The 16,005-nt window shown below is 38.0% G+C and overlaps 1 protein-coding gene across 3 annotated transcripts in view; it reads left to right on the top strand.

The window, feature by feature from the left end:
- Positions 1-7,741, top strand: part of kaznb (kazrin, periplakin interacting protein b) — an 88,101-nt gene extending 80,360 nt beyond the window's left edge. For 2 of the 3 annotated variants that reach the window (XM_058373880.1, XM_058373882.1), the window contains 3 exons: positions 1,491-1,671; positions 4,233-4,366; positions 7,110-7,741. In XM_058373880.1, the coding sequence (XP_058229863.1) occupies positions 1,491-1,671; positions 4,233-4,366; positions 7,110-7,283 (489 nt within the window). In that variant the 3' untranslated portion in view covers positions 7,284-7,741. Of the gene's footprint in view, positions 1-1,490; positions 1,672-4,232; positions 4,395-7,109 lie in introns of all 3 variants that reach the window. The other variant, XM_058373881.1, reaches the window with a different exon arrangement.
- The last annotated feature ends 8,264 nt before the right edge of the window (positions 7,742-16,005 follow it).

The raw sequence follows: 16,005 nt of genomic DNA on the forward strand, positions 1-16,005 counted from the left end.
ACTAACAGGTGCCATGATGAGGAGATAATCAGTGTTATTCACTTCACCTATCACTGCTTATAATGTTATTCCTGATCGATGTGTGTGTGTGTGTGTGTGTTTGCGCGCATCTCAAAAAAAATATAAAGGACATATAATTTTTTCCCCACAACTTTCATATATATTTTAGATTTATTACATATGAACTAAAATATTTTAAGCCTTTTTTCTGTTAATTTAGATAATTATGGCTTACAACTCATGTACTTATGCAATTAATATTTGGTTGGGGCTCCTTTTGCACAAATTACTGTGTCAGTGCAGCGTGGCATGGAGGTAATCAGACTGTGGCACTGGTGAGGTGTAATGGAAGCCCAGGATGCTTTGATAGTGGCCTTCAGCTCATCTGTATTGTGGAGTCCAGTGTCTCGCATCCTCCTCTTGACAATACCCCATAAATTCTCTATAGGGTTCAGGTCAGGTGCATTGGCCAGCCAGTCAAGCACAGTAATACCACGGTCAGCAAAAAAGTTTCTGGACTGTGGGCTGGGTTTTCAAGGCCTGCTGGAAAAGGAAATCAGTATCTCCATAAAACTTGTTAGCATATGGAAGCATGAAGTGCTTTAAAATCTCTTGGTAGATGGCTGCATTGACTTTGGACTTTGCCTTTCCTCTCTTTCTCCAGACTCTGGGACCTTGATTTCCAAATGAAATGTTACTTTTATCTGAAAAGAGGACTTTGGACCACTGAGTAATGATCCAGTTCTTCTTCTCCTTAGCCCAGGTAAGATGCTCCTGACATTGTCTCTGGTTCAAGGAGTGGCTTGACACTAGGACTGCGACACTTGTAGCCCATTTCCTGGACACGTCTGTGTGTGGTGGCTCTCCATGCACTGACTCCAGCCTCAGTCCACTCCTTAAGAAGCTCCCCATGTTCTTCAGTTGGCTTTACTTGACAATCTTCTTAAGGCTACAGTCATCCCTGTTGCTTGTGCACCTTTTCCTACCACTCTTCCAGTCAACTTTCCATGAATATGCTTTGATACAGCACTCTGCGAACAGCCAGCCCTTTCAGCAATGATCTTCTGCGGCTCACGATCCTTATGGATGTACCTTCTGGACAACTGTCAAGTCAGCAGTCTTCCCCATGATTGTGGTAGTGTTTACTGAACCTGACTGGGAGATTTGTGGTATTTATACTGCATAAAAAGTGATTTGCTTAAAGTGAAAATGAAATATTCTCTTGTTTTTGAGCTGTAGGCCACAATTTCTAAAATTAAAATAGAAAAAAGCGCTTAGAACATTTTAGTTTACATGTAATGAGTTTAAAATATGTACACTTACTGTATATTGAATTTTTCCATGATATTCTAATTTTTTAAAATTGCATCTGTATATCTGTGAGTCTGTCTGACATCCACCTGATCACAAGTATAAACTTTACTTGTTACTCGCAATGTTTATATTGCAAAAATGTTTATGATGTTAATGAACTGTCTGTTCTTCTCTAGGCCAAACAGTCTCTGGTCACCCTCACTAAAGATGTTCCAAAACGCCACTCAGTGTCCATGCCCTCAGAGCCGGTGGTGAACGGTAGTCAGGAGTGGGTGATGCAGGCCGAGCTTCCCCTCACAGCAGCTATCAGACAGAGCCAGCAGACCCTGTACCATTGTCACTCTGCAGACAGACAAGGTACACACACCCACACACATACACATACACACAGCTGACCCTGTACCAGTGTTGCCAACTTTGCTGCTAGTTTTGCAAAAAAGCACAGTGTCTATACCTATGGGTGGACATCATAACAAGGATTAAAACTGAAGGCAAATTGTCTCTGAAGCCATCTAGTGGTTGGCCACGCTACAGTTTTTAACCCTGCCCATACACATTAAAGTGAATGGAAAACAAGCCAAAATTACATTTTTAATTCTCCCTAAATTATTTTATCGAAGTTCAGTTCAGTTTGAGATCACCATTAGTATTTCCTTAAGATTCATTAAGTAATTAGATGCTTGGAAGGGAATGGTTGTTGAAATTTGATACAGTTTTCTAGAGGGCTGATGACAGCTTCTGACTGTTGAACTTCATGAATGCACACAAAAAAATCCAACAGACCCCTGAAGCTGTTACTGAGACTACATTTCTTTGCAGTTTTTCCAGTATGTGGCTCATTTTGATGTCTAAGCTAACTCATAAACTAGCTATGTAGTTGTTAGATAACATCAGCAAACTGAAATACCACTGAAGAAAAACAAAAAATCTGAGACATTTTCTAACATTTGTAGACCAACAAATTGTCAGCACTGCACATTAAACAATGAATAACACTTTATATTGTTTCAGTAATATATAGCAAGGAGATATAAGTAGGGGTTATCATTGTATTGATATTGGTACTAGCAAACCATTGTGAACAATTGGCATAAACCAAGATAGCTAAACTGCTAACTGCATGACCTTACAACTCAAAGTAGCTTAGCCAGTCACACACATACTTCCCCAATCAGACGGGTAACTTACTGCAGATGATGAGAATCATGGAGAGCAGAATTCCTCCTCATGTTTTTACAAATGTGTTGAGTGTAAATGTTGACTGCTGTTTACCAGTATATATTAAATTAGCTATTTATACTTACAATACTTTGGATCAACATAATCATAAACTGAGGTTAACTAAGTAGTAAAAGGTCAGTCATAACTCAGCCCTAAAATCTTTACCTGTCATCATGCATGCTCCTGGCATGAAGAAAGTGAGGAACCATGACCAGGATGGATGGGCAAGAGGCCATATCTACTGCTTAGGCTCCAATGGTCTCTACAGCACAGGTTCTGGCTCCAAATTTCCAATTACTCTGCAAACTTAGTCAAGACGGTGACTCAAGTTGACCACATTTATGGTTTCAAAACTGCACAGTGGGGGTCAACAGTGTCATGCTGTCCACTCTAATAATGCCTGAGTGTTGTAGTTGCACATGATTATGTTCCCAAGAACAAACCACTGCTCACCATTGTTTTCCTATGATCAATCACTAATGGATCTACACTAATCACCAATGTTTACCCCAAATGCACGTGTGTTTTTAAACTCTCTTCTTGGCATTATTTACAGTAATAAAAATGAGTTATTTAAATCATAATCGTTTCCTTCATGTCTGTTCACCAACTCCTGACTACTTCTGCATTTTGTCTACTTTTTACATAGAATTGTAGAATTTTGTTCATACTTAGCTATTCCCTTCTAACTAATTCTATTCTATTCTATTCTATTCTAATTTATTATATTCCCTATACTATCTTCAGGAAATCTTTCTACATGTAACACGTTAGGATATGAAAATGTGACAATTAATTTGCAAATCAACATATGACATTATCTGGTAACTATTTTTTGAACATGCATTAGATACTTTCCTGTAAAAACAAATGGCACCACTGACTTGTACCACCCTTATTTTGTAGATAGTACAACAAAGTACAACATGCATACACACACACACTATGCAATATGTTTTGCAGAGATTGCAGAGGTAGCTTAGTGGTTAAGGTGTTGGTCCACTGATAAAAAGACTGTGATTTCAAATCCCAGGTTCACCAAGTGTCCACCTCTGGGCCTTTGAGCAAGGCCCTCAAATGCTCAGTTGTATGAAATAAGATAAAAAATGTAAGTTGCTCTGGATAAGGGTGTCTGAAAGTGCCATAAATATATTTTTTTTTCTACAGTGATAATGGAGCTGAAAACTACACTATTCTGCTTTTGGTTTACAGTTACCCACACGTTGTCCATCTTCATCTAATTGAACTTTAACATTTGAATTCATAGACCTCAGACTAGTAAGCCAAAACAAGTGGGTGGGACTGTGGTCATTGAAAAACTATATAAGGAAGAGCCACTAATTAGCAGTTAAACTGAACTTTGGTCTCTCTCTTTTGCACACATCTGAAAATTAAAAACAACAAAAAAAACAGCTAGCTAACATTAACCCAGTGTTCTCAAAGAAAAAACGCTTGCTTTCAGTAGGTTATACACTCAGTTGATTGCTAATAAATAATGTTTCGTAGATTATTATTAAATATCAGTTCAACCACTAAATGTTCTACCATTAATGTTGTGCATTTTATCCAACAACAATCTAGTTGTTTTTATTTAAAATGATTTAAAACCTTATGGTGGCCACAGCTGAATAAGTGACAAAGAATAGACAATCCTATACTCTAAATAATACCTTTAGTTGTCTGTATGTGTCTCACAGCTGCATTGCGAATCAGCCCGTGTCACTCACGCCAGCCCTCCGTACTCTCAGACACATCAGCAGGTGATGGAGATCGCTCGTCTACACCCAGTGACTTGAACTCTCCTCGCCACCGGACTCACTCCCTCTGCAATGTAAGAGCTGCCTGGCACCCTCGACCAAGTAATCACCCCTCCCAAATTCTCTTTTTATTTTTATTATTTCTTCTTCCTTCACATTTGTGAACAGCAGCAGGGCTTTAGGGTTCAGCCTTCGATTTTACATAATTGTCAATCCAAACAATAAGGTGCTTAAATACACTAAAAGGGGTAAGCAAATAGTATGGTAAGACCTTACTTTAGAGCAGTTCTCAGATGGTTACACAACACCTACATAAGTCCTTCAAGATAACTAATATACAGTCATGGGAAAAAGAAAGGACACCCTTCTTCAAGGTTTTTAATTATCAGGACTTAAATGACTATTGGGTCATCCTCACTATATAAACAAACAAATGACCTCAGATGACAAAAAACTACACACCAGAGTTTAATATCTAGTCATTTTTTTCTGAAATGTAAACCAACATGCAGTAACCAGGTGGGAAGAAATAGGTAAACATTCATTTTTCTATAATCATTAAAAGAATAATTAGCAGCCAGGTGTTACTCATGAAATGCACAAGAATATTTACTTATCAATAAGTGTGACTACTTTTAGTAGTTAGGTGTTCTGGACCACTCAGGTGTATGTCAACATTATTATAATATCAGCCATGACCTCAGAGAAGCAACTGTTGCTGCTCATCAGTCTGGAAAGGGTTATATATGGCCATCTACAAACAATTTGAAATTCTCCATACAAGGCCAAAAAATTCTCCAAAACAATTTGAGACTGATAAAATTGACTATAATACACACAGACTGCATTTATCATATTTAATGATATCTTTCCAGATAAACTTGTGTTCGCACACTTTCTGCTGACTTATGTTAGGTCAACACAACTAACTTTGTAGCTCAGTGAACTTCTGGTACTTCAGAATTGCAAAGGGATGATTGTGTCCAAGTAAGGGTTAAATGGAAATTTTTCTTTCTCATCTCCTGAACTTAGCCCTTGATGGTATCAGAAGTATGATACACTATATTGCCAAAAGTATTCGCTCACCCATCCAAATAATCAGAATCAGGTGTTCCAGTCACTTCCATGGCCACAGGTGTATAAAATCAAGCACCTAGGCATGCAGACTGTTTTTACAAACATTTGTGAAAGAATGGGTCGCTCTCAGGAGCTCAGTGAATTCCAGCGTGGAACTGTGATAGGATGCCACCTGTGCAACAAATCCAGTTGTGAAATTTCCTCGCTCCTAAATATTCCACAGTCAACTGTCAGCTGTATTATAAGAACGTGGAAGTGTTTGGGAACGACAGCAACTCAGCCACGAAGTGGTAGGCCACGTAAACTGACGGAGCGGGGTCAGCGGATGCTGAGGCACATAGTGCGAAGAGGTCGCCAACTTTCTGCAGAGTCAATCGCTACAGACCTCCAAACTTCATGTGGCCTTCAGATTAGCTCAAGAACAGTGCGCAGAGAGCTTCATGGAATGGGTTTCCATGGCCGAGCAGCTGCATCCAAGCCATACATCACCAAGTGCAATGCAAAGCGTCGGATGCAGTGGTGTAAAGCACGCCGCCACTGGACTCTAGAGCAGTGGAGACGCGTTCTCTGGAGTGACGAATCGCGCTTCTCCATCTGGCAATCTGATGGACGAGTCTGGGTTTGGCGGTTGCCAGGAGAACGGTACTTGTCTGACTGCATTGTGCCAAGTGTAAAGTTTGGTGGAGGGGGGATTATGGTGTGGGGTTGTTTTTCAGGAGCTGGGCTTGGCCCCTTAGTTCCAGTGAAAGGAACTCTGAATGCTTCAGCATACCAAGACATTTTGGACAATTCCATGCTCCCAACTTTGTGGGAACAGTTTGGAGCTGGCCCCTTCCTCTTCCAACATGACTGTGCACCAGTGCACAAAGCAAGGTCCATAAAGACATGGATGACAGAGTCTGGTGTGGATGAACTTGACTGGCCTGCACAGAGTCCTGACCTCAACCCGATAGAACACCTTTGTGATGAATTAGAGCAGAGACTGAGAGCCAGGCCTTCTCGTCCAACATCAGTGTGTGACCTCACAAATGCGCTTCTGGAAGAATGGTCAAAAATTCCCATAAACACAATCCTAAACCTTGTGGACAGCCTTCCCAGAAGAGTTGAAGCTGTTATAGCTGCAAAGGGTGGACCGACGTCATATTGAACCCTATGGATTAGGAATGGGATGTCACTTAAGTTCATATGCGAGTCAAGGCAGGTGAGCGAATACTTTTGGCAATATAGTGTATATTTGCTGCATAGCACTGCTACATAGTTAATGCATTAACAGTGAAATTCATCAAAAGGTAGCAACAGAGCTATGTAGAATTTGTTCTGACCTTTTAGTAAATTGAGATGTTGAGATTAATTGTGATGTTTTGGTGTATTTTGATGTTTGATGATATTTCATATCTGCATATTTAAAATAGGATGCCATGATGTTCTAATATAATTTAGCCCAGGAAATGTTATAGGTCACCATCAGCAAAACTCTGCACTTCAATTGTGTGTTCAACCCCATATCAAAAGCGATGATATTCTTTACACTAGCAGAAGAAATATACATATTTATGTACGTTTATTTGAGTTGATGTTATGTAGCTCCTTAACATGACCCTTAATTAGCATTAACAGAATTAGAAGACAAGATGAGGCTGATACTGAATCCCTGTTTCTGAACAGACAATTGCTTTCTGCTAATCTACTCATAAACTCTAACTCACCCCCAACTCATTTGTTTTGCTGTTGTTGCTTCAGTCCATGGAGGACCTCGAGGACCAGAAGCGTAAGAAGAAAAAGGAGAAGATGAGTCTGGGCTCACTCTCTCGAGTGTTTGCCCGGGGAAAATCCCAGCGCAAGTCTCTAGACCCTGGCCTGTTTGATGGTACTTCCTCCCCAGATTATTATATTGAGGAAGATGACGACTGGTGATTGAAAGTGTGTGTGCATGCCTGTGTGCATGAATGAGCATGTGTGTATGTAGGACTTTATGGTTGAGTACATGGGTCTGTGTGTGTGTGATATATTTCTCAAAACCACAAGAACGAGAAAGACCTGCTGCCTCATTGAAGTGTACATAATACACTAATGATATTGTATGTAAATGAAATATATATTTATTTATATATGTAGACATATGTAGATATATTTATATGCATATAAATTATACAGTACTGCGCAAGTTATAGGCACCCTAGATTATTTAGATACATCTGGTATTAGAAGATATTATTTTATGTCTTCCACATTACTTATTACATTTTAGGTCATCAATTGTTCATTTTCCAAAATGACTTAATTTTACAGAGAAAGGTCTTATACCATTAAAGAAAGAAAGAAAATTAAGTAATAAGCCACTTTTCAGATAAAACATTGTAGAGACTGTCTGATTATTACATGTAGTAACAGATGTGAATGAGTCTGCTAAAGTGGCCTTTCTTTGTGTATTTGCAAGACATTTTACATAAATCCAGATAGTGGTCAAGCTAAATTTAGATTTGAACTGTTTATTTTTTTAAATATTTACTTAGTAAACAGTTAAAGAAAATCATTTATATTGCATTTGCATGTAGAAATGATTTATTTAATTACTTTTAGGCACACTTTGCCTTATGAGATTTATGTGCCTATTGCACAGTACTGTATATAATAATATAGGCACATTTGCGTGTGAATTTGTTGTGGTCTCTTTTTATAAACTGGACACTTGAATTACTTCTGTGCTGTTAATATTTTTGTGCACCTTGTGTTCATTTTACATCTAGCCTGAATTCCTCTTTTCATTTTTGTTCTTTTATTTTGAAGTATTTGGAATTTAATTTCCCTGTTATTAGATCTGCTATGGCCCAATATCCATGAATATGGACTGTGGAATGTTTTCAGACTTAGAGAGTATTGCCATGTTAAATGTACAATCTACTTACAAACAGATCTAGTAAAAACATAACCTGCAAATATTGCATTTAATTTATTTTGTTAATGAACCAAATGTTTTTGTTTAAGCTTTTCTTTAAGCACTCTTTGTGTGTTCTCAAGACTTTTTGACATTGTAAAGTCTGTAATGTATGTAAGACACAAGACTAAATCTATTAATGACATTTATTTAAAGCATAAGAACAAGGTTCTTTAAGTGAAACAGGACTATAGGCAAATTCACAGACAAATAAAAAGGTTTTAATATTGTGGAAACAGAAATGATAAAACAATAGCAAAAATAAAAGCTTATTTTAAATAAACCTGTCATCCATGCCTGACATCTTGGATTTGCTAGTGTGCATGCATGTACATGTATTTGGGCCTTTGTGAAGACCAAAAAGGGCCAGACCACCATGGTGTTATAGTGCCAGATTTTTCTAATGCTAATCTGGAGATTGTTAGCCCAAATGACAGTGATAAGAAGTATATCTATGTATGTAGTTTGTTTGCTCCTTACTGCTCTCACAATGCTGCTATACAAAGTTTGGAAAGATTGGACAAAATGTGTATTAGAGGAAGCAAAATCTTGTTTGGAAAAACATCACACATCTTTTACACATTCCATGGAATTAAGAGAAAGTGGAATCGTGATTGTCAGCTAAATGTTATGAAGTTTTATGTATTTTGGAACAAGGTTCATTGCTTATCTACAATGTTTGGTGAAAATCCTTTACACCATTGCTGAGATATGCCTTCACTGCCTTTTTGGTGACTTTGCAAGTTTGTTTCATTATGGATGAACCATCAATCATACTAAAAATCTGAGAGACAACTTTTGTTTAGGTTGGTCTATTAAATTTCATGTTTATCCTACAAATATTGTGGTAGAAAAAGACTAACACTTTTTTACTGTTGAAAAATCACAAATTCCTTAGTTCAACACTCAGAACCTATGTGAATCAATAGAAAGAAGAAACTTGATTTGATGCTGAACGGTTCGTTACATTACGTTTACAGCAATTGGCAGACGCTCTTATCCAGAGCGACTTACAATTTATTTCATTTTTTTAATACAACTGAGCAATTGAGGGTTAAGGGCCTTGTTCAGGGGCCCCGCAGTGACAGCTTGGTGGACCTGGGATTTGAACTGAAGACCTTCCAATCAGTAGTCCAACACTCTAAGTTGGACTAAGTTACCACATCCACAAAAATGTTAAAGAAAGTTAAAAGCAATTTTGCAAATTTTTAAATAACAGCACTACATAGAGGAAATTTAGGCATGTCCTGAAAACCCTTAGCATGAGGTCCATCAGTTAATCTACAGAGTTTGTAAATATGTAACATTGCTGACATATGCTCTCACTTCCCATTTGGCAGCTTTGCCACTTTTGGTTTGATGCTTTACGGTTAATTTTGTGTGCAGTTTATGGAGATCCATCTGATAGCTTTCAAGTAGATTTTTTCTGAAGATTATGTCAGCCAAATTTAGTGAAGATTGAACAAAAACTGTGGGTTGTAAAAAATGTTTTCATTCAAAATGGCAGGAAAATTTATCAGGTGAAAAATAGCATAGGCTGTGTTTAACACTGCTTCATGATTTACGATGTTGGAAAATTAATTTCAAACCTACATCAAAAATGTTAAAAAGATATAATTATAAATGTACCTTGATGTACATATAAACAATTAAATAAGAACACAGACAAGCAAAATAGGTGCCTGTGTTCCTAGGTGCCTAAATACATTCGGTGCATGGCCCCAATCTGACATATCCTTTAGTCTTTAGCCTCATTTAGTTAAAAATTACTTTGCTGCACTCTGCTGGTCCACCCACAAAATAGCTTGTGTGTGTGTGTGTGTGTGTGTCTGTGTGTGTGTGTGTGTGTGTGTGTGTGCCCACTGATATTTGAAATGTTGGTGATTAATTTCCTGTCAGAGAATACAAATGCATGGGGAGGAGAAGAAAGTGTGTTAGGAGCCATGATTACCTATATTGCAGTTGATTTGTTGCTCTAAAATATCAGTATGGTGCACTTCCTACCTTTTGTTTTGACTCTATTGGTGAATAATTAAAGCTCTTGGAAATACCCATGCCAGGACACTACAGACTATTTCATATATAATATGTGTAATCAAATGTTCCCTCAAAAAAGAATTTAAAACAGGTTTCCTCTTGATTCTTTTGACGCTTAATATCTTCCTGCCTCATTTAACCAATCCAAACTCAGGCAGCTTCTCATGCCTGATGCAGCTCAGCCAATCAGATGGTGAGGAGTAGCCGGAAAGGCTGGAGCAGCCAGAGCTTATGTGCACCAGGCCAATGATTCCGTGGAAAACAGGGACTGCTCAAGCATGACTTGAAGTTGTCATGGCTATGCCTATGTACAGCTGATCCTGCTCAGAGAATGTCAAGAGTGGAAAGGTATGGCCAGAGCCCAAACACCCGGTGTTTTTAATCAGTTCCAAAAGCACACACAATTTCATTAATAATTTTTTTGTAAATTTTCTGTCAGTCTTAATCTTCTGGGTGTTCAATTCAGTTCAATGTATTTGTATAGCACTTTTAATGGACATTGTCTCAAAGCAGCCTTGCAGAAGTATAGAAACATAAAAAGCCTAGTAAATGATGTAAATGTAAATAATGTCCTTTCTTCAACAGTTTATATTTGCATGCAGTTGTGCAACAAAGAGCCTCTGAGGAACTAATAGGTCAGTGTAATTTCTGAGTTTATTATAGACTTAGCACTCACAGGAACCTTCCTGCCAAATGCTGATTGATGCAGCAGTAGTAGTTCAAGGACAGATAGCCTCTGAGAGTTCTATCCATGGCAGTCTATCCTTGGTCATAGGCAGTCCATGCAGGATTAAGCAGGTCTGGTAAGAAGAAGCGGTCACCCTGGAAACTCAGAACACTGAGCGCTCAGGAGTGGGACATATAGTTCAAAAGAGAGAGAGAGAGCATGAAAAATATGATCATTTGATGGTCAAAGACAATGCACATTATGTGCAAAGAGCAGACAGGAACTCCAAGTCTAGCTATAACAGCGTAACTAAAAGGGAGAGCCAGAAGGAGACACAGACATGAGGGCTTCTTGGGACATAAAGTGTCCAACCACTTCACAGTCAGCAAACCTGAGCTGCTTGTGAGAGTGGTAAGGTGACAGCATCCAAACATCCCAGTACACCAGTCTATGCCCATGATCCCTCCAGACCTGTTCCTTTACCTAAGAAAAATGATACATAGAAACCTTGACTAAACAAATATGGTTTCAGCCTGGACTTAAACACTGAGACTCTCTCTGTCTGAATCCCGAACACTAATTGGAAGGCTGTAACATAACTGTGCCCCTGCCCCCTGCTGTAGCCTTTGCTGCTTGTGGTACTACCAAATAGCCTGCACCATTTTGATCGGAAAATAATATCTGCATTATGTGACAAGAGCAGGAGGCTGACAGATGAGCTGGCTGTGGCCTGTAGATGTGGTGATAAATGTTGTATAAGTGGTGGTTGTGTGAATAAAGAATCATGAGGTCAGTGTTGTATCCGTCCTGCTGCAGGTGCTGGTACAATTGATGGATTAGACTTTGGAGAATGGACTGTGTATAAGCAACAACATGCACCCCAGGATGCTCCTTCTGGCCTCTGAGGACTAGAGAAGAAGAGCAGAGTAAGACATACAAATGTTCATTAACACACATTAAATTAATAAGTAAAGAATAGATTGTGTCAAATTCATAATATACGGTATATGGTCAATCGTATGTGGACACCTAACCATATAGTGAAAACAATATTGTAGGTACACATTTGCCCTTTTTCATCAAAATAAGCACATACTTTAGTATGCAACATGACATATGAGGATGCAATCTGTGTAGTCCTTATTTTCCTAATATATGCATGCAGTAAACCTGTATTAAACACACCTTAGTTTAAGCAGGTGTTTGTAAAACTTAGCCAATAAAAGAAAAGCAGACTCAAGTAAAACCTTTCTGATGTACTTTGAATCTTTGTCCTGTTGTATGACAGGTGAAAAAAAAGAAAGAAAAAAAAGCATGATAACATTAAAATGAAAATAAATGAATCTGTGAAACTTATGAAGTAGGAAAATGTTTCATTTAGAAAAATATGAAGCATGAGTACTTTCTCCAAAGGCAAGAATTTATTTTGGTTTACCTTGTTGAGCAAGCTTCAGTCAAAACGCATACTATTATTAGGCAGCATTACACTACACCACTAATATTAACCACTGAGATTAATAATGCTTACAGAACAGCTTTTCTACTCCAAGAGCAGCAGCATTAACCTACACCACCAACAATAACCACTTGAAAATATTATAGACAATGTGAAGTCCAGCAATGGCTAACAGCTACACACACCACTGAACAGATATGATTTCAAGCCCTGTTACAACAGCACCATGCTCCTGACTTTACTTCCTCAGATTTGAGTCGTTATCTTCCAAACTTTTGCCGGTACATCAGTTAGCTGCAATCTAACATGTTCTATGATTTTGATTACTGGTGCTTCAGTTAGCTGGAATCTACATGCTCATTTACATTTCTGGCATCTGGCTCTTATCCAGAGCGACATACATGTTTGGGGAGTTTGTTTTGTTATCTCTTTGAACCAAAAAGTTTTCATTCTCAGGACATGTTTATCTAAGTAAAACTCCCATATGCTCCATGAAAGCCACACTGATTCAGTCTTTTTTGATTGGGCTGTCATGAACATAAATATTTAATATGCTTACAGAGGACTGTAGGTTATATGATGTAGATCTTGGGATTTTTAGGGATTGTATCATTAAAAACGGACATTAAAAATTCCTACCTTGGACTGAATTTGCTGAATATTTGCCCATTCCTGTCTTGAGGAAAGGTATACTTTCTTTTTCACATGATGTGTATATATACTCACTCAGGACTTTATTAGGAACACCTGTACACCTACAGTACTCATTCATGTAATTATCTAATCAGCCATTTGTGTGGCAATAGTGCAATGCATAAATTCATGCTGATACAGACTTGTTAACTATCAATATCTAGCCTATGGCTTTAGCATCTGTGTTACTGTCACCCATACAATATCTATTTATGTAACCTTGCTTTTCAAACGTATGCATGTACTTTATATACTTAGCTCACTTACTAGCTTCCTGTGGTAAGTAGTAAGCCAGATCATATTATAGCATTGACTGTATAAACATACAATAGACAGCATGACAGTACTTGTAGAGTGAAGCTAAAGCTTCTCTGAGGCCCTCCAGTACCTGGTTCAGTCACATTTTATAAATGATCCAAAATGCTGCTGCACGACTTGTTTTCAACCTGCCTAAGTTCTCCCACCCCACCCCACCGCTGCACCGGAAGCTGCACACAGCAGATTCAAAACACTGATGCTTGCCAACAAAGTCAAAAATAGACCAGCACCATCTTATCTCACAGATCTTTTCACTCCTTGCACTGCCCCATGCTCCCTCCGATCTACTAGCACTGCTCGACTGGTCCCACCATCTCTCGGGTAAGAGGTAGGTATACATCAAGACTCTTTTCTGTTCTGGCACTGAGGTGGTGGAATGAACTTCCCCTAAATGTTCAAACAGCTGAGCCACTGGCCATCTTCAAATGATGGGTGAAGACCTACCTCTTTCTGAAACACTTAAACTAGCACTTATTTTTCCCTGCTTGTTTTATGTATTTATGTCCTTTTTTTTTTTTTTTAAAGAAACTGCGCTATAATACCTCCCAACAGTGTTTTAGGCTGATGGTATATTAAGACTGTGACCTAGTGAACCAGCGTTGTTGTATTCACTGATAGAAATTCAAAGTACTTTTGTATGTCACTCTGGATTAGGACATCTGCCAAATGCCATAAATGTAATGTATATGCATGAAATAAAAATCATGAAATCAAGCTGTAGGGTAGGTCAGAAAGGGAAACTTTGAATTTCTTAACATCAATAATTGAATCACTACAAAAATATGCTTGGGCTTTCTTTAAATTCTACTTTTAGCACAGATTCAATAGTATAAAAATGTTAAGATAGGAATACTATATGTGAGAAACACTTTACATGTTTTTTTTTATTATTTTTTTAGAATATATTTTCGACACAATGCAAGTGATAGATAGGAAACTAACAACTTTAGGTGGTTTGGTTTGGCAGGAATTCTCAACATACTTTTCACTGTGACAGAAAAACTGTTGGTCTGAGGATCAGATGGCCATCATTCAGTACAAATACTATTCCATGGCATGCCTTGGGTGCAACAAAGATCACTGTAGGTTTACCTTTATGGAATACTTTAAAAAACAATTAAGTACAAAAGTGGATTAGCCTAGATTCATCTTTCCAACATTCACCAAAGTGTGTAATTCTCCCACTTCCCCAGTTCATTTTTGGAGACACCCATTTCAGTTCTGCATCTTGTTACAGACCTGGAAAGTGGACCTTTAACCTGTTTACAATGGTACGGGGGCAGTCATGGGAATAAATCCTTTCTTAAGTATGCAAAACCTGAATGTACCTACACATGCAGCATACCATAACAGAAAGAAGTTCAGCTATAAGACAAGACCACTTCCACCTAAACAAAACACAACACCAAGTGGCCAAACAAACACTTAAAAATACTTAAAAAATAAGTCATTGAAAAAATACTTAACCATTGTGTAAGAGACAAAACCGTCTTGGTGTAGATTCTGCAGATTCCAACAGTATAAACACGGGCACTCTGTGACCAAATCTCACTGAACCCAAAGCAACCAAAAAAAGGGGATCCCAGGCAGGGCTCTGGGGAACAGTAGCATATGGAACTGTAGCAGATACTCATTTCAGGGTTCAAGTTCATGAGCCCTAAGAATTTTTTTTCTCCAGGACCCAGACCTAAATGTTTTTTGATCTCCAAAATAAACGGAACTACAAAGACATATTGAAAATGTTACTGTTAAAGTATGCAATAAATGTAATATAAATCAGTGAATTTGAGTTCAATGTGGGTTTATTATCAGTAATGAAGGTCATTACTTCATTCAAAATCATTAAAAAAAATATTTTTGTAAAGATATAACCGAATTTTCTTTCATGTCAAGATATTTTGCTTGCTTACACATTAATCAGTGCCTGCCCAGACCTACATACACACTCGTCTGTCTGGCGCCCCGCGCACACACACACACACAAATGAACAAAATACAGTTTTGATATATATATTAACAGTGTAATATATATAATTATTGTTAATGTGTTAAAGTAGCAGCCCCCTCTGGCTAACTTTAAGGTTCCTACTGACGGGCTGCCTCTGCTGGTGCAACAGAAAATCATAGAGTTTGCGGTTTGCGAGTTAAAATTCTGACAATACCAACACGTCTGTGAAAGCATGCCTTCTGGTTGGATGAGGATCATACTTTCTCTCACCTATCATAGCAACATACATGTAAAGTTCATATATGCAGAAGGGCAGACACAACCTTTCTCCAAATATATTGTGTGCTATGATCCAAAGGGAAAAAAAATCTAAAAATCATTTGGTCATTATAATGAAATGATACACATACATATGTAACATAACATAAATATGAAATGTAATTATAACATACATATGAAATGACTTTTAATGAGTGCACAGTCTCCTAAGGCATGTATGCAATTGTCTGGTGTCTTTTGTGTGCGATGTGAATACTAGATATTTGTATACACAGTGGTACTTAAGATTATTTATCCCTTTTT

The sequence above is a fragment of the Hemibagrus wyckioides genome, linkage group LG21 (genome assembly GCF_019097595.1).
Source record: "Hemibagrus wyckioides isolate EC202008001 linkage group LG21, SWU_Hwy_1.0, whole genome shotgun sequence".
Lineage (NCBI taxonomy): Eukaryota > Metazoa > Chordata > Actinopteri > Siluriformes > Bagridae > Hemibagrus > Hemibagrus wyckioides.